Source organism: Ischnura elegans, chromosome 10 (genome assembly GCF_921293095.1).
Source record: "Ischnura elegans chromosome 10, ioIscEleg1.1, whole genome shotgun sequence".
Taxonomy (NCBI): domain Eukaryota; kingdom Metazoa; phylum Arthropoda; class Insecta; order Odonata; family Coenagrionidae; genus Ischnura; species Ischnura elegans.
Window position 1 is genome coordinate 69,051,830 of NC_060255.1, and position 24,760 is coordinate 69,076,589.

At 37.2% G+C, this 24,760-nt stretch overlaps 2 protein-coding genes across 8 annotated transcripts in view; one reads left to right on the forward strand and one right to left on the reverse strand.

Moving 5' to 3' along the window:
* Window positions 1-18,445, reverse strand: part of LOC124166658 (tRNA pseudouridine(38/39) synthase) — a 30,667-nt gene extending 12,222 nt beyond the window's left edge. Inside the window, exons 1-5 of the mRNA XM_046544281.1 lie at window positions 18,364-18,445; window positions 18,133-18,260; window positions 13,168-13,369; window positions 12,809-13,072; window positions 10,362-10,861 (exon numbers count right to left, since the gene is read on the reverse strand). Coding sequence (XP_046400237.1) covers window positions 10,362-10,861; window positions 12,809-13,072; window positions 13,168-13,369; window positions 18,133-18,260; window positions 18,364-18,426 — 1,157 coding nt within the window. The 5' untranslated portion in view covers window positions 18,427-18,445. The remainder of the gene's footprint in view (window positions 1-10,361; window positions 10,862-12,808; window positions 13,073-13,167; window positions 13,370-18,132; window positions 18,261-18,363) is intronic.
* A 171-nt stretch (window positions 18,446-18,616) lies between these two features.
* Window positions 18,617-24,385, forward strand: LOC124166659. Of its 7 annotated transcripts, none has more exons than XM_046544283.1 (4): window positions 18,617-18,699; window positions 18,951-19,055; window positions 19,134-19,968; window positions 24,043-24,385. In XM_046544283.1, the coding sequence occupies exons 1-4, from the start codon at window positions 18,628-18,630 to the stop codon at window positions 24,315-24,317; spliced, it is 1,287 nt and encodes a 428-aa protein (XP_046400239.1). In that variant the 5' UTR covers window positions 18,617-18,627; the 3' UTR covers window positions 24,318-24,385. The 7 variants fall into 7 exon arrangements, with proteins under 7 accessions (XP_046400239.1, XP_046400245.1, XP_046400242.1 ...); XM_046544289.1 differs by lacking the exon at window positions 24,043-24,385 and adding an exon at window positions 22,373-22,657; XM_046544286.1 differs by having other exon boundaries at window positions 18,673-18,870.
* The last annotated feature ends 375 nt before the right edge of the window (window positions 24,386-24,760 follow it).

Sequence of the window (24,760 nt, forward strand, 5' to 3'; positions counted from 1 at the left end):
TTGCACCACAAATTAATAAATCATCAACAAAAATTAATAAATAAATAGAATCTTTTCCATTTCTAAGAGAATATAAGCAGGAATCAATATCACTTCTTTTAAAACCTAAATTTGCCAAAAATTCATCAAGGCATTCATACCAAGCTCTTGGACTTTCTCTTAAACCATATAAAGCTTTGAACAATTTACATACTCTTTTTGTACCATCTTCATAGCCTTTTGGTTGTTTAACATAAACTTCAGAAGTGACCTTGCCATTTAAAAAAGCAGTTTCCACATCCATTTGGTCGACTTCTAAACCCATCTGACAACAATATGACAAAAGAATTTTTAAAGTCTGCATTTTTGCTACGGGAGAATAAATATCATCAATTTCATCGGTTTGCTGGAAACCTCTCACAACTAATCTGGCCTTATAAGTACCATCAGTTTTTTTTGTATACACCCATTTAACATCTAAGACTTTATTTTTAATATTTTTGACCAATTTCCAAGTGTTATTTTTAATTAAACAATCAATCTCTTTATCCATTGCCTTTTTCCATAATTGACTCTCGTTGGACTCAATCGCCTCCTCAAATGTATTTGGTACATCCGTTCTGCACATATTTACAAATATACCACTATTGTACACATAATAATCATCAAGTTTCTTAGGAGGATTCCTGTCTCGTTGAGATCTACGAATTTCAGCTTCCCTCTTAGTGTCTGACTCTAATGATTCATTTTCAGAACTATCGTTAATTTCATCTTTCAAATCACTGTTTTCATTGTCCTCATGATCAGATTCATTCTCATTTAATCCAATACATACAACATTTTCTTCTACAATATCTACATGCCGTGCTACTATGACTGTACCATTTATTAGTACCCTGTATCCAACATTACTATAACCAATTAAAATACCCATATCTGCCTTTTTATCCCATTTTGAAGATCTTTTCTGTTCTGGAACTCTAACAAAAACAGTACTTCCGTACAAACGTAAATTGGAAACATCTGGTTTCTTACCGAAAAATATCTCATAGGGAGTTTTTCTTTCAATAGTATTGGCTAATGTACGATTTTTCAAATACGTTGCAGTAAATATAATTTCTGGCCAATACCTCTTGTGCACATTTGCTTCTGCTAACAAACAACGTGCCATATTCATTATGGTCCTGTTAAACCGTTCCGCTGTTCCATTCAGTTCATGTACATATGATGGACAATTGTTAATTACAATACCTCTCTCTCTGGTAAAATTATAAATGTCACCATTCAAATACTCCTTCCCATTATCACATCTCAAAAATTTTACCCTTTTACCCGTAAGATTTTCACATTCATTCACAAATTCAACAAGACAATCAAACACTTCAGTTTTAGATTTCATCGTATAAACTTTAGCAATCTTACTATAATCATCAATGAAAGAAACAAAATATTTTTCACCTTTAAGACCTGTGGTTTGGAAAGGTCCACAAACATCAGTATGAACAATTTCTAAAATATCTTTTGCTCTGTTCCTATTATTCTTAAATGGAACATTACTCATTTTGTTTTCAATACATAATTTACATTTCAAAAAGTCTGATTCAAGTTCACTCGGAATACCGTCCAGCAACTGATTTTTCACCAAAGTATTTAAATATTTAAAATTTACATGTCCCAATAAACGATGCCATTTTTCCTTTAGAGTCATAGAATCAACACTTTTATTTGCAACATTTACCAAAGTTCCTGATTTTACTTTGCTTTTCATAATGTATAAACCATTCACTTCCAAAGCTACTGCTGTAACATTACCTTTAAAATCAATAATTTTGGTCATTTTGCCTTTAGAAACAATTGTATTACCCACAGTTATTTTGCTGTAGCTAATCAGGTTTGATTGCATATCTTTAACATACAATACATTCTTCATATTAACTAAATTCTTCTTGCCAAATGCATCAAAATAACTTAACACATTTCCGATTTTTGTGGCTTTTAGAATTTCATTATTACCCAAATGAACATTTATGGGTTGCTTCAGAACAATACATTTATCAAAATATCTATCATCATTAATGATGTGGTCTGTACAGCCACTATCAAGAAGCCACTTTATTTCATTACGATCTACATTACTTATCTCAGTGTTATGCACCGCACGATGAGCAACCGTTGTAAGCCATGCGCTGTATTCTTCATTCTTCTGTCCTTGGTCTGCGCATGCTCCGTGCCATACTCCGCGCTGCCCGCGATGAAAGCTGCCACGCCCCCTTACAAAGCCTCTTCTTCCGGATCCTTGTCTGCATCGTGATGAACGCCATGTGCCTCTGCTACTTGTCATTTGTCCACTACTTCTGCAATCTCTTCGTATATGTCCCACTTCACCACATTGGAAGCATGTTCGCTCTTGCCTATTTCTATCCGCCGCGAATGCGTTGCTTTTCCTAGCCGAAGTCTCGCATCTTTGATTTTTCAACTCAGCCATTTGAATTTTATTCCTCACATAGTCAGCTGTTTGATCCTCTTCTTTTAACGTGTCAATTAAATCACCAATATAACTGTACGAGTCAGGCAACGTGTTCAACATATAATTTAATTTTTCCTTCTCTGAAACACTCGCGCCAGCGGTTTTCAACTCATTTACCAATTTTTCAAAGTCACTGAAAAATTTCGCCGAGTCACTGTAATCTCTAAGTCTCAGTCTTTCCAATTTATTTCTACACACAATCTGCAGTGCTGTTGACTCTTTCAGATATAAACTATCGAACTTCTTAATTATATCGTACGCCGTCGTTTTATCACATACAAATTCCAATTGCTTATTTGAAATAGCGCCGTATATATAGTTCATTGCCTTTAAATCATTTTCATCCCAATCCTCTTTGTCCGATGAAACTTTTCCTCTCATTATGACATTGTCACACTTTTTAAGTTTCAAAAATAATGTCACACGTTTCTTCCACATACCGTATTCTTCTCCGTCAAACACCGGTATAACCAAATCACTGTACTTCACCATTTTACCGTCACTCGTACAATAACCAAGAAACCACCACGTGAACCACGGACTTCTGCTACCATGTTCAGGTTTCTCGGGTTAACAGATTTGAGTAAAACTTAATTGATTAAGTAATTGGGCTTTATTGCCAACAAAGAAAATACATTCCCTTGCTACACACCATGGCCCCCTGGGCCCATGGTAACACACCAGGCTCACATACCAACACATACAGAGTGACTGCGAGAGACTGACCAGACTAGTGATGGGTCGATCATGAACGATTCGATCAAAAAGATTGAATCACTAGGTGAATCAAATGACTCATGATTCATTTCGTTAAACAAGTCGATCATCAATCATCAATCACTCCGACTTCCGGTTTCATATCAATCATCTCGGTTTCCGGTTTGATTCAAAATTTGGAACGACCGATGCTTAATCTCTTTTCGTCAGGGCAGAAATAGTTGTGATAAAATTAAATACTATGTTATGAAGAACTGAATACTTGTGTAATCTTTTTCTTAAATGTTTTCCAGCAGTTATCAGTATTAATAACACCAATACACGTAAAAGGAAAATATTAAGATGACTCCTGTAGGAGAACGTTAAGAAGTAGAAGTTAAAGCTGGTTATATTTTATTGTGCCGTTCATAAAATTATCCTGCAGATCAGATTCATGCATAGTGTGTGGTGTATTTTGTGTTATATTTTGATCAACTATAGTTAGAAATTATTTTATTAGTGTTAAGAAACTGTGGCAGTTTCGCCTTCCCAAATATTTTCATGACACTGCTTCCTTCATTTTTGCAATCTAATTTACTCATCTAGGAATTCACAATTAAAATAGTATATGAAATGATAATATGGATAGCAATCAGCGTTACCAATGCTCTTCGCAGATGAGGCAGTATTTATTCGATTATTCAAAGTGATTTATTACATCCATTGATTGAGTCTTTTCGATCATGATTCCTTTTGAGTCTTTTCGATCATGATTCCTTTTGAGTCTTTTCAATCATGACTCCTTTGAGTCTTTTCGATCATAGTGATTGAATCTTGATTTGAGTCTTTTCGATCATAGTGATTGAATCAATTGATTGAATCACTTATGGGACTCGAGTCAAAATGATTGAATCACTAAAATGATCGACTTTGCCCATCACTAGACCAGACTGGCTCTCCCGCCAACTAACGTGCGTAACCAACGTGCGCACACCAACGTGCGCCACCAACGTGCGTACACCAACGTGCGCACACCAACGTGCGCATGCGCATCAACAGTTTTGCGCAATATAGATGTACCACACATATATCCAACAATAACGATTCATTCGAAACGAAACGAATTTTCATAACGAAAAGGTTGGGAAGAAGGCATTATTAAATGAAATATAAAAACTAAAAAGAAAGTATTTTAATGGCGAAACATCGATATTTTCAGTAACAGAAGAAATTTTAATTGTAAAAACTCGACCTGCAAACCTAAAACTCGACCGATCTCTCCAGCAGTTGCACCTTCTTCAATTCTTTTAATAATACCAAGTTTTTGTTCTAATATCGCCGTTTTTTCTTCACGTCTGAAGAACTGCCAGGATAGCCACTCTTCTTCGTGGACATTTTTTTCGGTTGGCATCAGAAAAATAAATGGATAATGGGTAAATGAGGCGATAATTATTCGCTCAGACGCCTATTTAACATACGCTACCCACACCAACCTTTTCTGTCGAGCGAAAATTACCAATCGCATTAATATAGTAATATTTACTATACATCAGATGCGCTTGCGTCCTATTCGCCATTCATTTTTTTTTCGCCGCGCATAATTTGAACAACGTTATCGCGAAGCAATAACGACGTTAAATGATCAAGGGTTTCAATTTTTGGACAACGTTATCGTGAAACAACGTTAAACGGGACGACGTTAAACGACGACACACTGTAACTAACTGCATATCCTTCATTAAAAATTTTCTCAATGTTTGTCATTGATGTTAAATAATTTTGTGATACATCTCCAATTCACTGTTTCAGGATTCATACCAACTTTCCACTTTTTATTTTCTTGACGCAAATCCAAAATTAAATATTTCAGGGATTTGAATCAAATCTCAAATTCATATTCACAAAATTCTTACACCTCCAGGAAGAAATGTTTCATAAGCAACTAACACATAACTGAATGATGCCACTCATAATTCCCTCACTGGCCCACACTATTTGTGGCTCTCGTATAGACTGTAAGAGAAACAATTCCTCGTAGCACCAATAAGAAGTCCATACAAGAAATTTGCCTACTTTCTGTTCTATTATTTTAGTTACATTAATAAGTAGATATTTCTTAAAACTTGTGCAAGAAGAATGAAAAAAATCAAAGTTATCACACATAAGTTACAATCAGTCATTGCTTCGTAAGTAACCAGGTTTTTGGTGTAGTTGGATAGCTGGTAAGGAACACAGGACAGCAACCAAATAACCACTTTGCTGCTTCAACGCAACAATGCCCGGTGCATCCATGATTGTCTTTTTGCTATGCCACTGGAATTTTTCGGTGACATTTCTATGACTTCCAGTTCCAATTTTTATTTCCCTGACCAGAATGAACCCTATGTTCAGGTGACCCCAAGATTTCCTGACCAATGTTGGTCACTTCTTCAAGGTAATTTCATAAGGCAGGGCTTTTTGATTCAAATTAAATTTTTTCTGCATTAGGTGGTAGAGAAAGGTAGAGAGGAGGGTGGGAAGAGGGGTAATCACTTTCTACTAATACGCCTTGTGGCAAAGCAGTAAATACATTGGAACCTGGATAATTCGTACTTCTTTCATTCGAAATATTCTAATATTCAAATATTTCTCTTCGCCCCTAGCATTTTGTACTCAAACAATGCTAAAAAATCATGGATAATTCAAATTTTATTTTGGATAACTCGAATTTACATTAAAAAAACGAATTAATGTGGGTGATTCATACTTCAACTCTTTGAATATGTTAGAATCTTATATAACAGCCGAGAGAAATAATTCGCAGAAACAGGCAAAAATATTATCCTTTTTTGTAAAACAGTAGGTTTTGTTTTATGGTTGCCATCCCAGGAGCTTTATGTTTATTTTTCAATATTCTGTTAAACAATAAGTAAGTATTCAATGTTTTTAATCTCTTTGGCTATTATGATTCTATAGCAGAGTATTATGATACGACAGCTTTTCGAAACGTATAAGATTACAAGTTAAGTTGGTAGTGCACAGCAGTTCAGATGTTACGGAGGATATTTTAAGGTTAGAATAAAAATGTTACTATACTTTACTTTGTAGTTTGTTGAAATAAATATCCCTGTTTTAAAGTTACTTTAATTTTTTTAATAGGCATTAATCAGGGTACATATTTATATTTCAAGTGTGTCAATGTAATAAAGAGTTTTGGCTGGAAATATGAATTTTATTGTTTTGGACCTATTTATTAAGGACTTCTTTAATTCGAATTTTTTAATAATTCTAATTTTACCTGGTCCCTTGATGTTCGAATTATCTAAGTTCCAATCTATCATGAAACATCACGGTCTGGAGAAATAAAGGTTTCAGAGATATGCCCAAGGCCACCTTATTCTGGTGGAAAACAATTTTTATTAACAGACTTCAGGAGCAGTGATGGGTATTCTCTTCCCCTCAGGACCACCTAACATATTACAGAACATTCATTCGTAGGCCTCAGTGGCAGTGGGTCGCATGCCAAACAAGGTTCCAGTCCCGCCTGGGTAGGTTGCCCCTATCCAGAGATTGGTGGTTCATGCACACGTAATTGTTGAAATGTTTAATAAACCCCAATGTATAAGGCCAATAAGTGCTGTTTTCGGTAGTGTGGAAATAAATATTTATGGAAAGCCTAAAGAACACAGCAATGCATAATGGCAATTACAAACTGAAGAATTGGGTGAAATACATAGATGGGATATTTATTACTAGGAGGGACGGAAAAAAAAGTGAGAATTTTACAATTGCTTGAATCATATTAATGACTGCAACAAGTTCAAAATAGAGGTGGTAGAACATGGAAAACTTTTGTTTATGGATGTTCAGGAAGAAAAGTCCTACATTCAATTTTGGCTGGAAATTGCCTATCTCCAACAATGTCACTCCAGGAAATGCTCAACGTAGACTAGAATCTCTTGCTTCCGAGAAAGGACCTGGACCTGATGACATCCCTCCAGTGGTGCTAAAGTACTGTGTACCTGTCCTGGCTCCTCATCTTGCTGTCTTATTCTCTTCTCTCTAGAGGAATCTTCCCTTCATCACACAAAATTGGCTTTGTAATTCCTGTCTTCAAGTCCGGCAATCATGGCAATGTAACTACAGACCAATTGTCATATAATCATCCATTGCTAAGGTCTACAAAAGCATCATTTTAGACCATCTTTACTTCAACCTGCGTAAGTGCATCTCCCCATCTCAACATGGTTTCCTCTGACACTGTTCAACCATCTGAAACCCACTTGAGTTCCTGGAGTAAACCTCACCTGCTATCAGTGATTCTGGCCAGGTTGACTGCCAGGGACGCCGACTTACGAAAAATATTGGGGGGGCCCAAATCGGTGATCTTTCCCAGAGAAATTTTATAAGTAGTGAGTTTTAAGTTTTTTAAGCATTTTAGAGGAGTCATATGATCGACATTAGAACCCTGATAACTCGAATCTCGATATCTGGACACTCTGGGGAAAATCGACAAGCTTCACACATTTTTCCTCGCACCCATAACGAATTTTTGAGGGGGCTCGGGCACCCTCAGGCCCCATGGAGTTGGTGCCACTGTCCGTAGACCTGTTTGGTTTGGCCTATTCCTAGCTCATAGGAATGAATGTAATGACACTGTAGGTATTTCTGGTGGTATTATTTACTAGAAAGAGTCAACTGTATTTTTACTGATGAATAAATACCACTGTTGACTACATACACTTAAGATCTTTCCAAAGGCTTCGTTAAGGTTCATCGTAGCCTTTTAATAGCTAATTTGGTGGGCTGTGGTTTGCATGGTTCCTTGCTGGCATGACTGGATAGCTACTTGAGTGACAGAATGCTGATTGTTAAATATGATGGATCAACATCTAAGCCTTTTCAGGTGTTATCTGGTGTGCCCCAGGGATCGCATCTGGGCCCTCTTCTTTTCAATTTATTCATTAATGACACTGACAAAGCAATCAACTCATGCTTCCTCATGTTTGCTGATGACATTATGATCTTTGGTAATGTCTCTTGGCCCTTAGAGCACAGTAATCTTCAACACTGCCTAACAAACATTGCCAACTGGTGTCATATTAATGCAATGGAACTCAATGCAATGTTCAGAAATGCAAATGATGTCTTCAAACAAGGTCTTGAAGTTGTCTAGCATGACTATACTCTGTACACCACTGTTTCGAAAAGAGCTGACAAGTTTAAGCATCATGGAGCCTTCACTCAGTCCCTCTGACCTTTTCTCATATTGTTGTAAACACCAACTCTCTCCTGGGATTCATATGTATTCAGATCTACAATGAACTTCAGCTCTCCTTTCCCCATGGTCAAACTGTACAAGTCCTTGGTAGGCCCAATACTGGAGTATGGGTCTGTCATCTATTCTTCCTACCAGCTCAACCACACTCACCAGCTGCAAGGTTTACAAAATAGATTCAGAAAAATACTTGGTGTCCAACTTTGGTACACCTTCCGTACTACCCCAGTAAGCAGTTTGGAGAGTTTTTTTGATCTCCTCACACTTCAACTGCAGTGCCAACATGCTGATGTATTTCTAATTGGAGAATGGCCTCGCCAACAGTCCTGTACAGTGCGACTTGTCTGTGTCCAGGGGTCTTCGATCTATGACCATCTTTCGCCGACGGTTGTCTTCTACAAACTACATCTATTACAGTGGGCTTTCAGAACAAGTAGTGCTTTGCACCTGGATTTCTTCTATGAATCTGCAGCTTCATTAAGAAGAAAAGTTGGGATATTTGCAAAAACTGGTTCACATTCATGTATTAATTCTCAATACTGAAAATTAGGAAGATTGTAATCTATGATTCAAAACTGTTATACTTCATGTTATCTATCTAATCACAACCATCATGCACTCATTTCTATTGCATGGAGTTACTTGATTATTGTAGACTTATTTTTGTGAAGTAATTACTTGTTGAACATAAATTTTGTGTTTATTATTTTAGTTGCTGATGCTTTCTTCATTTGAACAGTATTGTAAAATAATTCTATCCTTCGGAAATGAATAAATAAATAAAAAGGGGGAGAATGGTACCTAAGGGTACTCAGTCAACTGAAAACCATCAGCAACTAATCTGTACCTGCACACAACGCCTAATCACCACCCACCCCAAATCAATGGAGTTAAGAACAACTAAATCCACTGCTCTTGCACAATCAGCAACCAAACTAACTCTCCACAAGAAAAGCAGAAATTAGAGGCTACCCAATGAAGAAATTGGTTCCACAACATAGTCAGCTTCCGAGCATTGCCAAAGAAAGTCCAAAAGAAAAAAAATAAGATGAAAGTAACACCACAGAAGCTGCTAATTCCTAAGTAGAAGGCCTCAGGGACCAGAAGAAAACTTATATTCCATTCATAAAATGAACAATGGAAGAAACGGGAAATATCCTTTGGAAATTACACAATAAGACAATTCTCTCACCACACATGCAAGTACAACATCTACTAAACACCTTTTAGGACAGAACACCACTGCATTTTGTAGGGAAATCTAATGAAAAACAATATTTGTAACCAAAGTAAAATGTTTTGAATAGACAATCATCAGAGAAAGGATCTTAACCTTCTCCTTCCTGGACTAACCAATGCATAAAACATGAAAAATATGAATAAAAATGCCCTGCCTTTTTGAATTCCCCAGAAAAAGCAACAATCATTAGTGGGGAAACATATAAGCCACTGAAACAGAGACACTGAGAAATACCCCTTAACTATTTAATTATAGTAATTGGATATTTTTCTTTCCCAAATGAAACTCAATGTCATGGTGAATTGGTTAATTGTGACATCACCGCCAGTTATTAGTCAAGGTTGCCACCATCTTTCTTTCAACAAATCTGACAGTGAGCCTCAGTATTCTGCGAAGAAATGAATAAATGAATGGTATCTGTTTTTGTTTTTTTTTTTTTTTTTTGAGAGGCCTTATAAGACTGTTCAGCGAACACCATTGAGTGCAGTGAATGTAGACATTAAAAAAATCATTGAAAAAAACAACTTTCTACCCATTTAATTCCATTACTTTGAGTAAAATTGAAGTAACTAATACAACATAGTACCTTGCATAGCTAAGGTAGCAAATTGTAAATGCTTAAACTTAATGAGTAAAATTCAAATATCCTGAAACTCACTAACCTGGGGAAATTATCCACATCCAACAAACGCCGTATAACATCGGGTTCTTCTTTCCCTTGCCCAATCAGAAAAAGTACAGTCATGATACTACGTATTTGGTGCCACAAAAATGCTTTGCCAACAATCGTCAGTTCACACATGTCATAGATCCTCTCTAATGATTGTTTTCTATCAGAAACTGCATTGTTAGAAAGCTCTTTTGGACCACATTCCAAAGATTCTGTGCATGAGGACGTAGAGGGATTTGCACAGCTTTGGACACTGTCTCCTATGGACTCAAGAACTTCACAGTTCACAGGCTCCACAATTTCACCAGCAAAAATCTTATCTTTCCCGTGACTCCCACCAGAGCTTTCAGCAAGCTGGTCCTCAGATAAGACTTTTATGGAAACACTTAAGATTCTACGCCTAAAGTTTATGACCCCATTTCCAACATCCATTTTGCAAAGGTTGCGGAAGTCATGCTCTCCCACTAAATGCTCAGCAGCAGTGACCATTCTCTGTAATAGACAAAATGATTTATGCAGCATTTGTGGCCAACAAATAACAAGCATAACCTATAACGTAAATAGTTAAATACTCCAATAAAATTAAAAAGATGATATGTAATAGAAAATTAGCATATTTATATGAATTTAATAAATATTTTAAATTCTCCTGTAACTAGCCTACAAATAATTAGTAAACATGACACACAAATGAGAAAGGGAGCAGAATGAAAACCAGTCAGGAAACACTTCAACAAATGGCAAATGAATTTGTTTTTTAAGAATAAAATGGAGGTAAAACTAAATAACTCAGCAAAATATAGCATTACATCTTCTATAATAACATGTTTTTTTTAACCAATTCTTTGATTGAAAGACTACATAACAGTAATAATTTGTATTGTCCTGAGGGCATGAACATGGCATAGAAGTAGTCACGTTTGACAAAAAATATAAGAATAGGACTCGCCAGGTTTTACATAAATAAAATTAAAATGATTGTTAAATATAAAATCTATCTGGACCAATGAATCTGGAATTGGGACCAACCAATTGCTTCGTAATAACGAGAACTTCGTAATAAGGTTGTTCGTATTAACGAGTCTACTGTAATACATCAAGAAAAACATCTTCTGCGGAGGACATTCGAACAAAAGCTTTCTGCACGAAAGTTGCACACCTACGCCACTGCACAGCTAATGACTGAATTACTGAGGATTCCCAAAGGAAATACATTAAAGCTGAATATTTTTAAAAACCTTTTCTATATAAACTAATGGCCATACATGGTATGATTCATGGACATCATCCAAAGGACTGTGTATCTGTGACGTTTGACTGAACTCTAAAATCCATATTTCAAACTCTCCTTTTTTTAAATAAACTGGATACATAAAGTGTCAATTTTTTACTGCTCCATCGCATCATAGCAAACAAAAAATAAATTTCTTGCTGCTCTTCTTAATCTTTTCAATGCACTTATCTAATTCTGTCCTTACTATGGCAATATTGGATTGTAAAACTTAATTATCAAATTACATCATCATCATCTCTGGTCAACAACCCTAGGATTGGTTTGACGCAGCTCTCCACTCAGTTCTCCTATCAGCTAATCTTTTCACACCTACGTATTTCTTCTCTTTCACATCTCTCTTTGCTTGTTCCATATATTTTGTTCGAGGTCTTCCTTTTCCATTCTTGCCTTCCACCTGTCCTTCGACGATTGTCTTCATCAGGCCATCATGCCTCAAGATGTGGCCTATAAGGTTGTTCCGTCTTCTTATTAAGGTTTTCATGAGGCTTCTCTTCTCTCCTACCCTTCTTAGGACTTCCTCGTTACTAACTCGGTCGATCCATTTGATTTTCATCATTCTTCTGTAGCACCACATTTCAAAGGCCTCTGTCCTTGCTTTCTCCGCTGCGGTCATTGTCCATGCCTCACTTCCGTATAGGAGCATACTCCAGATGTAGGTTCTTATAAATTGTTTCTTTACTTCCATATTTAAGTTTCCTGCTGTAAGCAGGTCTCTCTTTTGGTGGAATGCTCTCTTTGCTTGGACTATTCTGCTGATAATTTCTTTCTTGCTTCTCCCATCACTAGTTATCTTGCTTCCCAAATAACAGAATTCATCCACCGAAATTACAACGAATTATCAAATTACAACGAATATAAACAAACTGTGAAACTTGAGGGGGATGTGGGAAGAATTAAGAGATCTGGGGAAAACAGCAGTTGTGATGGGTTGAAGTTTTTCTTTCACTGTTGTCACACATACCAATTATATACTTCCCCAACTCTTTTGATTGAATCTGCTTGTGTCTCAAGCATGCAAAATGCCACTTTGAAACCAAACTGCTCAGAAACAACAATATGTACATACAAGACAAAAACCACATCAGCTGAGTTCGCATAATTTCAAGCATACATCTTGAGCTTATGAACTAGATAACCCATCTTACCTGAATATCCAGGTTCCCTCGAGGGAAAAAATATTTATATGTTCTTTTTATACAATTAAACCTTGCACTTTGCCTGGGCAGAGCAGGACTCCAAGCAATGGCACGAATAGAGGGAGGTAGGAGTCGATTAAGAATTTTGCAATATTCCAATTCCCCCTCAGTCTCTTCGACAACATGCACGTCATAGGACGGCATTTCACCATCTACTTCATTTCCTGAACACTTATTCTTAACAAGTTTAGTTCGAACATCAATTGAAATAACCTGAAAATTTCAATAAGATTATGATTCAAACATACTGACAATAGCATGTATATACCTATAACATGTATATGCATCCAAATTGCATTCAGACAAACCTGGCCAAAAGCACTGACTCCCTTGTCTGTCCTTCCACAACGGTGGTAATTACTTCTAGCCCGCTCTTCTATCAAGCAGGATCTTTTCAGAGCCTTAAAGAGTTCCCACTCAATAGTTTTGCTTGTTTCCTCTTGTGTTGCATAACCTTGGTAATCCCAACCTAAATATAACAACTTTATAAAAATATGACGTCTTGGGCATCTGAAAAAAAATAACGATACATATAAGTGTCTAAGTAATTATAGTTAAGACACCGTAAATTGCAAGTAACGTAGATATTTGCTCGATTCAAATTGATTTTGAGAAAGGGGTTTGGGCACAAAACAAGAGAATGTAAAAAATTAAACCTAAAAGCATTGGCCTTGACAGGAAACCTTTTCCCCTCAAAACATGGATTAACAGTCCCACCAGCGAGAGTTGTCCGATGACAGCGCAAAAGGAGGAGCGGAGAATCCTGAGCCAGCATGGTTTGCATCCAATCTCTGTTCCCCAAACACAGCTCACACCCTCGCCTAGTCATACAACCTTGCCACACACGCATGAAGCAACGGAACAAGCCTGAACCTCCAAAACAAGCCCTTTCTTCAAATCACCAAAACGAGGGAATCTTCCCTTGACCCTTCCAGCTTGTCGTCCCTTCTGGCTCCTTTCTTCACGGAAGCCTGTTGCTCACATGTGACGAAGGTGTTTCCCTTTCTTACCAGGCAACCTTGCTTCCTACACCAAACTAGTCCCTTCTGCCAGTCATCAGACAACTCTCGGTGCCCGGACGGTATTAAGTGTAAAAGGATGCATGCATCATTGGGGAAAATCAATTGGTGTATATTAAAAGAAAAGAAAAATCAATTTTTACTTCAAATAAGTGCACTTATGGGGACCAATGTCACACAAATATCAAAACTCAACCACTCAACCAGATGAGGGGGCATACAGCAAGAATTTTTTTTTTTTTTTTAACATCTAGCCATCACCATCCTCATAATTTTTGAGTTTCTTTCAGAACATCCGACTTAAGATTAGAAAACCTCTACATTTTATAGCAATTAGAGCCAAAACTTGATAAAATATGAGCATTTACTAGGAGTTTCACTGTCACTATAAACATTATGGACATTTTTACCCTCAGTTGGAGCATATTAGACATTGAGCCATAATTACAAAATTAACATATTTAGGAACATTTCTACTTCAATTTCTCCCATCCAAAGGTATTATAGCAGAAAATTTAGTTAGGCTATACTACTGAACGGTAGTGACTATGATAATATTGGTCTTAATTTTATGATACAGAGTTTAAAGCCATTCTATACTCTTCAGTGATAAAATATAATTAAATAAAAAAAATTTAGTAACATGTAATTATCACTTATTGGTAATTTTTGGATGTAAACATTAATATAATTTCAAAAAGCTATTTCTACTCATAATCTACTTCAACAGTTCTGCCAACACTTCTACAGGTGGTTTCAGGCAAAGAAAGAAGAGAGACTTTTCAAACTATCTTTTAACCTGATGTCTTGGTGCCTATTATGTAGGTCAACTGACCTATCCTGGCACATCATATATGAGTTTCCTTTGGAGATATGAGTTTTGTTTTACTACTCCATTGCTATAGCAAAATTATGGAAGGTTACTCAGGATTTCCACCAGGTCAGGTTCTCCATCTCCATCTCGGCCGACATTTCCATGAACAAGTTGTCCATCGTCATTAGGGAATGATATTTTATCACAGCAGGAGTTTGTGAAGCCATTAGCTAATCTGATGAAGGGTTAAAGCTGTTAATTTTTGCCACTTTTCGACTCCAAAGATTTTGCATCAACTGTAACTTGTGGACATGCTGTTATACGCATTTTTTTTCTCATCATTAGGTCAATTTTTTCTGTTTATTTTCATCTCCCTGAAAACAGCACATTTACAGCCTTTTACATTGGGGAATCAACAACCAACAAAGAAGGACATTGACAAATGCCATTGCCCTGGATATGTGTAACTTACACAAGTGGGATTTGAACCCGCGACCTTGGGTTTGGCAGGTGAGGACTTTACCTCGCTGCCACCGAGGCCGACTTCTTGACCTCAGGTACTGCATTGTACACAATTTTGAGAATGATTCCTTCCCTCCATGATCAATTTCTCCTGAACAAGTAATCATCCTTCACTCTAATTACATCACCAAGGCATGAAAAAAGGGCAACAACCTAGACCTCCCTAGAAAGGAACAACAGAGAAGAAAAGGAGAAACCGGTAGCCAGAGCCTGTCTCCCCTACATCTCCAGAGTCAGCAACAAAATATCTCGAATACTCAAGAGACATAACATAGAAGCGATACACAAACCGTCCAGCAAGATAAAGACCTGCATCGGAACACCGAAAGATGACCTGGGCCTCGAGACGTCGGGAGTATACAGCATCCCATGTGAATGTGGCCACGTTTACATTGGGGAAACAGGCCGCACCATAGAAAAAAGGCTGACGGAACACGAACGATGCATACGCTTGTTCCACCCACTGAAATCAGCGGTGGCAGAGCATTGCCTGGACCTCGGTCACCGAGTAGATTTTAAAAGCTCCAAAGTGCTATGCCGCACAGACAACTACTGGGATCGAATTGTCAAAGAAGCTATACAAATCAACATACACCAAAAGAACCTAAACAGAGACAAAGGCTTCCAGTTAAGTAATTCGTGGAAGTCAGTGATCAATCACTATAAATCACCCCAATTCAGAAAGGACCAATCAGGGCCCACTTAAACAGCCCTCATGAGTATAAATACCGGAGAAAAAACTTGGCTCAACATTAACCCCTGATGATGATGACGGACTTAGTCATGGAAACGTTGGGAACTACAACCCAATACGACAACCGGTGGGAAACCCGAGAAATATTCCTGCAGAGCATACGCCGGGAAAAACTCAGATTCTACAAGATATTTTTTAACCATAACTTATCTAAGTTACTTTCCATTAACTGAATTGCTTTCATACACTGAGGTTTTGATTCTGAGTGAATAATCCCATTGCTCAGCTCAAAACTTCATTCCTCTCCAAAACACAAACATCAGCCATTTGCATGCTCTGCTTATAAACACCATAATGGTCACCAGTGGAACAGGTACACAAAAAAACCTACAGAGCAGTATTTTTAACCAGCTCATCTCCAGTTTGATACTCTGCTCTGGGATGGGAATTTTCACATATTTGAAGATTAAGGTGGTGCCAGCCCATGCCCATTCACTGAGAATTGCCTTTGTGATTCATGGAGCAATTGGCTTTCTGCCTTAATCAACCTCAAGCACATCTGAATGAGGGCGACACATGGAGGAGGGAGTGGATGAAGGCCTATGAAGGAGTGAATAGGGTAGTTTCCTATTTTTTTTAAATTGCCTTAATCGAAAGATTATTACTCCTGGAGTACATATTCCACGCTTTTAGATTTTTAAATGACAATATCTATTTTTTGCGATAGCATGAAAAGTGAAAATTTTCAAGGATGCAAAAATGTGACAGCTAAGCATGAATGCTGGGAAGAGCCTGTGTGATGTCATTCTGGTTCCAGCTGTCGCCATGCGAGGCCACCTTGGTGCGAGACTATGAGCGCCGATACGATACAAGCTGCTAGCAGGTAGTGCTAGGCTTAAATAAGGATTATTAATACCCTATCACACGAAGGAAACTTTCCGACCACAGGCATTTTTAATACGTGATTATTAAGAGATGTTTCTCTGAGCTCTACACCACATGCATGCATTGATAATCTCAGACGATGTAAAACTCCTGACTACTCGTATAGAATCTAGGTTCCTGTGATATCACAAGGGCCCCAATCTGGCCTTTTTCAAAGGAGGTTAAAATTGACCATTAACGTTCGTCTAAACTGGGATTTTTAAAACCAAATAGTTTGTATTTTATAAATACACTTATGGTGGGTAACGATTCATATTTAATGCCTTTCGTTTTCTTTGATGAAGGAAACTACCCTATTGGTGAATATCTTCGGCAAGGTAAAGCCAAATCCCAGGCATCCAAAATCCAGTTTCCGACTTTATTATGTAGAATCTCATCATAACATTTCAAAAATATTTTGTAATTTACTACTACACTCTTACATGCATTTAAATGCACGGTGCGTTTCATGAATAAATGATATCATCAGCTGCAGTTAGGTCAGAAAAGTAGAAGAAAAGATCAAAGTTTAATACTGTACCTCGGAAGTAAAGGTTATCTATGTCCCAAAGTATATACTATGCCCGTTTTCTTAATTATTCAGGATAGCAGTTTTAACATTTTTTAAAATTTAACCAGTAATTCCTAGGTTAGGCTACTATACAACTAACATTGTGACATAAAAATGTTGTAAACTTGTTATCTAGCCTTCACTAATTACAGTTAAAAAATTTTTAAGCCTTAAAATTGCTCTCCTGAAAAAATAGGAAAACGGACATAGTGTCCTTAACCTCCGAGGCACAGAATTGAAATTAATAGAAGGTATTTATCATGCTGTTGAGTGACCAACACAATAAACAAACTTTTCAGTAGAACAGCCAGTGCGTGTGGATCGATTGAGTTGCACCCGGCCACCCACCAGTAATTCGGGTTTGTGTGTCACACCCACAAGTAAGAAGTGGCCGGGCAAGTTGGAACACTTAGAAAATATTTGTGAATGCAACATTGAACATTCCGGCTATTTTATCTCTCTCATTAACTAATAACTAACCGGGCGGTTTGGACCCCGCTTACTTATGTGTACCCAACGCAGGCTTCAGGTAGGGCACGAAGGGTGCAATGAGGTATATACGTATGGAGAATCAAAACTACAGCACCGCAGCTTCAATTCCGAAGCTGATGCACTTGATGAATATTTACAGACCGTAACATCTAGAAGCGAAGACTTGTCAAGTGGTTTGGCATCAAAATGTGTGCATTCAAATTTAAATAAACAAATCTCAAGGTATCATATACTAACTTGCTGAAATCGAACTTTCTCTGGCCAGGGTTTTCGCTCCAATGTTGACCGTGATCAACGTTTTTATTTATAACATTTTTCAATTGAAAGTTATGAGCTATCAACCGTTGGATGTGGTCGATTAATTCCTGAAAGTTCAAACAACGAAAGAGATCAGAATATGTTCTTTGGAAAATGAAGAAAAATTCTAGATTATACTCTTGGCGATGCATGACTATCAACCACAGATACCTCTTTAGTCAGTGAAGTGAGATCTTCCTCGTAAACTTTTACTTTTCTCTTTCGGTGGGCCATGGCTGTTCTCCGATAAAACACAATTAATTCAACGCCAGATGAGCAGTAGGTTAACTGTCTCGATCAATCTAAGCGTAAAATAACTAATATAATTCTCGGTCTCTATTGAAACGATTGAAACCCTTAACAAAAACAAGAGATTTGAAATAGCAGAACCTGACGAAACACACGCATGGCATACGGCAGATTGGACTAGAACAAATGAAATGTGAAATTCTCAGCGGGAAGATGGGGGAGCGAACCCTTCGAAACTCAAACAACATTAGTAGAGAAGTATTCATATTTTACATGATTATGTATTGTGTTATTGATTTTTAGGACTTCCCTTGAAGTCTTTACAAAAAATACGTGTGAGAGTACATCATAATCATATGCACTCACTCACGTCGATGGGTATCAGTTGTAAATGTTACTCAAAGTGGTATGGATGAGCCAAATTGTAATGTATGTTTGCAATCAGAGGTATGTACATGAATACGAGTTGTCTTAGATTACTGATATTAGCTATATTTTTTTTGCCACAGCAGGAGATCAGTATAACGGAGGAAAATTTTGCAGAAGTTGCTTCTAAGAAAATCATTCGAATACTTACGTCCGCCAGCAATGACAGTGTTCGTGCTTGGGCTCTGGTACGTAAATGACTTGGACACTTAATTGACAACGTTGGATATAGAGAAAGCCATCGTTTTACTTTGATTACTTTTCAGAAGTTTCTTCGGAAAGCTTCCATGGGATTTTCAACCAGTGACCATGAACCGTGGATGGAGTCATTAAGCGCAGTTGAATCATCTAGAATCATTCTTTCAAATTGCGACCTTGCAAATCAGAATCTTGAATCGGCCTATCCATCCATGACATCAGCGTTGCCACTTATCTTAAATCATCCTCTTCAATTCAACCCATTCGTCGCAGCAGTGACATGTTTGTTAACAAAGCAAATCGAGGAATCTCAACAATCATCTTGGATGTTAAACGGACGCGATTCAAGAAAAGGTGCTGAGACATATTGTGGCAGTAATTCACTTAAGACTGATTTGAAAACCTTTGAAGTTCCAGGGTGTCCTAGTTTTGATAGAAGTGTGGGCTGTGTGCCTCTGAAAAGGTTAATTGAAGACGATAATTATTGCGGCCCATCTAAAAAGAGAAGAAAAAGTGAAGAACCCCAGTTTCTGAAAACAGATGAAAGCTTACGTTTCTTGAAGCAAGTTTGGATTTGGGTGAAAAATGGGCACGTCCAGTTAGATGTAGTTTTATTGGGTGATGTTCTCTCGCTTTTGCCAGAATGTATTGAAGAGGTTGTAATATCTTGGGTCAGAGAGGAGCTTAGCAGCTGTGGAAGAAGAAATACTTGTGGTAATTTAAGCAATAGCCTGTCTGCTAAAACTGTGGAGGTCAGAGATGTGAATCCCTGTGATGATGACATTCTCCATTCCCTTAGCATTTTGCAAGAGTCTCCCATACTTGTAGCTGCAATTGCATCTTCGCCAAGACTTTTCCAGCAAATATCATCCATTCTGAATCAGTTACTGATTCAAGCTTCAGGTAAAATAGCTGTCCGGTGAATAAGATCATGTAATACATGTAACTTTGCATGCTTTATCCTGCTATGAATACCCTTTGTTGCTAATGCATGTCTTGAAATTCTGGTCCATACGAAGTATTTTTTAAGGCCTTGATATAGAATATTGTGTTTTGAAAATCTAATTAACAGACGTTAATTAAATTTTCATTCTCAATTTGATTTTTATACTCGAGTAATAGGCGCTTGAGAAGTAGAAGCACCCATTAGCTCATAAAGCTGAGTAATACATTACAATTTGTAAACAAAGGTTATTTGGAAAGGCCTAGATTGTATTTCATGTTTATCGTAAATGCTAGGACTCAGTGTTTGCTTCCTGTAGAGATATGCTGAGGGCGCCACCATTTTAGTGGTGTAACTATGGGGGTGATGAGGGGATACATCCCCACTCAAAGCCTCATAGAAATTAAAAAAGAATTTCTAACTATTGTCTAGTTTTGAGATATAGCAACATCATCTGCTTAAAGTTAAATTTTAACCGTCAGAATAATCTAAAATGTATTTCCAGGCTTGCCATTTTTCAACAATTTTTCTGGACCCCCGCTGACTGGGGGTGACCGCCTCAGGTCCCTTCATCCCCTCCAAAGCATCTTCCTAGTTACACCACTGAACCATTTAATATCTCACTAGATGAAAAGTCACCCTTGTGCAGCAAAATCTTTCTCATGGTGTGAAAGAGGAAGCAAATTGTGTTTCAGAAAAATTATAATGTATATTTTACGTTTAGATCTTCCATGATGCATGGAAGAGCAAATTTTTTCACTTTTTATGCCATCTACAAGCTGTCCGAGGAACAAGTTCCATAACTTCTTACATCCAGTTTCCATATAGGGAAAATACAGTATCTATAGATATTTTGCCCGTTATAGTTAACTATGGGTACTTATGTAGTAGTTTGGCATTGCCTTCTAGATCTAAATGCAAGATTACTTAATTGGAGGCTCAGATTACGTTTCTCAGCTCACCTCATGCTCATATTACCTTCTAGATCTAAATACAAGTTTACTTTATGGGGGGCTCAGATTACATAGTTGATACCTTCACGTAGGCGATTGTTGAGCGTTTGTGCATGTGTGTTTTTTTTTTTTTTTTTTTTACCAGTGCATATGAATCACTCGTTAGTATTGGCTGGCTCCATATCTGTTCCCATCACTTTATTGTGGGGTTGTGGTGAATCTTTGACGTTTGCGGGGTTATATTCCTCAATGATACAACTTTTTTGTGATTCCAATGATTGAGGAACTGTGAAGAGCAGTATACTGCTTACTTACTTTATCTTTTATTCTTATTTCCATTATTCCTTCTATGAAAACTACAGAAGTGAAGCATTATGCTGCATTTGGCAAAGCAGGTTATCTAATTGAAAACTACGCAAATTGGAACCAGTGATCTAAATATTCAGGAAGCTTCATGGCATACTCAGTGTCAACTCCTTGTCATTAATTTTTTTAGTTTAATTTTCAAAATGTAGATTTCCTGTTATTAGTGATTGCTAGCTATCGAGAATTATTTGCAAACACATCTGAAATGGTGCAAGTTCGTTGGGCAAAGTTTAGAGACAAACTACTTTCTATAAAAAGTAGAGCATTTGCAATAACATTAGCATGTTTGCTGAGATGCTGAATCTCCTTTCTAGTTTTCGGCAGAATCTTTTTAGAATAGAGTATAATTCTTAACTAGTAATAAAATTTAACATGTTCACTGAGGTGCTGAATCTCCCTTTTTCTCTAACTTTTAATGAAACCATAGCAACCTTGGCATTGGACTGAGGCCAGTTTTAGATTAAGCTACCTGGGATGTGCTATGCGGGTTGTGTCAACTCAATTTTATTCAACTTCTGTTGTCGTACTCCATTCTGAAGTGTAATTAGCAAGTAGGTTGTATAACACACTGAATGCATGTATTACAAATAAAATAGCTTGCATTCAGGTGTGCTCTGATCATAATTAGTGGTCTAAGTTGCAAAGTCGGCCAGTTTGAATGGCTCCATCCAGTCTGGCAAGTGTTTGACCCTCCGGTTGATCACATCCAACTTTCAGTCTCGCCACATAGTTTACCATTTCTTAAATGGAGGAACCAAGTTTTATGACTCCTTTGCTAAATGACAACAGCCGTAAAATGTGGTAAAGTAGTCAATTTACTGTTGATTGGGGAAGAAGTCGGGTTTGACCCGACAGTGGCTCATGCTGTAGCGAGCATGTTAATATTAATTGTTACCCTAATTATTTCTTTTAGATTCTGTAATACCTTCTATTTTTTTAGTTGTTGGTATCAGTATGTACTTCTACATTAGCATAGATTGTAGGATGTGCTTCTTTTACCACCACCACAATCTTAATGATTGCCTGATCTACGCTTTCTACTTAGTTTCCCATTCAAAACCAGAAGTGTAGCTCATTGGGTTCATTCAGTCGCTCCAAAGTTAGATGAAGTTGTTGGGTCACTGAGAGAACTCTCTTTTTCTGCTGAACAAGAACCTTGGATTCTACAATGGGAATGGGTTTGCCATATTTTATCGCTCCATGAGCACAGTGTAAGGATTTCAATGGACAATATCTTTCACTGACAAGGGGAAGTTACAGAAGCTGACTCTCCAATTTGAATGTCATATTTTTGTATGCTGCCGAAGACAAATAAAAATGGTATATATTAGCTATTTGGTCAAGCTCCTTGTTCCATTACAATTATTTTTAATCAAGAAATCAGCCTACCAAATGTAATTTCCCGCTGCCATTGCTAGGCGATCAACCTGTTTGTGAGCATGCAGATATCTGAATCCGAAGGTTTGCTGCTTCAAGGCTGAATGAAGTTATTTTTTTCCTCTCTAACCACGAATACCTATTTCAAAAGATTTTTCAACTCATTTTTTAAGTGTATTTGTCTCATTTACATGTTTCTCATGCATCATTGTATTTAAGTTTTCTATGGTGAGGAACTCCACAGTAAGAATGAGGGTTTTTAGGTCAGCCAAATGAGATAAATATTTTAAATTAGTCAAATACTCATAAAATACAAATGAGTTTAAAAATATTTATTATTAGTGAAGGAAAAAAATTAAATTTGTTGGACCTCGAACTAATGACCTTAGTGTCCAAAGTGTAGTACTCTAACCACTAGGCTTTTCACCTAGCAATGGTGGGTGTGCAATGACCAGTGGCAGGCTGATTTCATGATTCCTAATAATTAATTACATTTAAATAAATAGTTGGATGGAATATCAACCAAATAATCATTTCTTGTTGCCTTTTGTACCATACAAAAACTACAGCATTCCAATCGCTGAGTTAACTTAACCTCCCATTGTTAGCGTCTTAATGTTCTCGAGCTATTTCACCAGCTGAATGCACCCATTAATTTTCATCTTCATTCATAAGTCACCCCATATCCGTTACTGGCCTTGTTGGTGGTGGGGTAAAGTCTTCCCCTGCCAACCCAGAGGTTGTGGTTTCCAATCAAACCTGGGTGAGTTTTTTTCCCATCCAGAGCTTGAATATGCGTTTTCCGATATGTACCTCTCTGTTTGCATTGATCCTCCTTCTGTGCTCAGCCAGAATTTGGTAACCACAGAGTACTATGCTATGATATTAACTCTCTTTTAATTTTAACCCCCATTTGATCCTTCTGCCCCTTCCCACTCTCATAGCATTTCTTTTTCCCACATTCACTGCTTGGACATATGAAATAAAAATGGTTTTCCCAAGATTAGTCTGTTGAGTACTTTTGTGCCAATTTGCACTGGGATATGTATCAGTTACTTTTACTGTCACCATAGAGTAAGTATATACTTATATATAGAGTAAGAATATACTTACTCTATGCTGTCACACATTAGCCATAGTTTATCCTCTTCTAGCATGAATGATATCTCAAGTCTTATATGACACAGGTTTTGCCACGTAGTTCCTTCATCTGAATTAAGTTTCCATGTTTCTTTGCAATATTTAACATTTTATTATTCCCTTTAAATAGAGTCCGACATTCTAAAAAGCACCTAACATTTCTTCAAATGCTTAACTCTACGAACTTCAACTTTTCAGAATGTTCCTGCAGTTTGGCACCGTTGCTGTCACTAAGCAAGGCATTGGCTCACGAAACTGCTAAAGGAAGAGCAGAATTTTATCCATTGCAAATTCAGCCACTTATCCTCTTGCTAAATGAAGATCCCAATGGTTTGGCAAACTATGGCTATGGAGAGACTATCTCCAGTCATATCACGGACATGTTTAAGAATCTGCCTACTGAGATCATGATTGCAGTCTTATCTCATTTTCCCAGTTGGTTACCATTCTTGAACTTCGCATCATTACTTTGAATAGAGTATAAAATATTGAACAATCCTGAAATATGGTAATTATAGAAAAAATAAAATTTTGAAATGCATATGATAGAGCACTTTTATTTATGCTGGGGAGTTCTCAATATTCTTGAAATTGTTCCCCACAGCACGTGCAATATCAAAACTTAACACATAATTGTGAAGAGCATACTTACCACCTACCCGCATAATTAACCAAAAAATTGTCCCAGTAATTGTAAGGAATGTTAACTAGAATCATCTTTCCTCATAAAATATGATCAAGACCATTTTGTGTGTTACATCGTTCTGAAAATTTTGGATTAATAAATGAATATGTGCAAGGCAAGTGAAACAAAACTTTGAGAAATACATACATTTTAGATGGGGTCTTTATAAGGTGTACACTTGAGGTTCTATTTATCATAAATTTCAGGCTTTGGTAACCCCCCCCCCCCAAG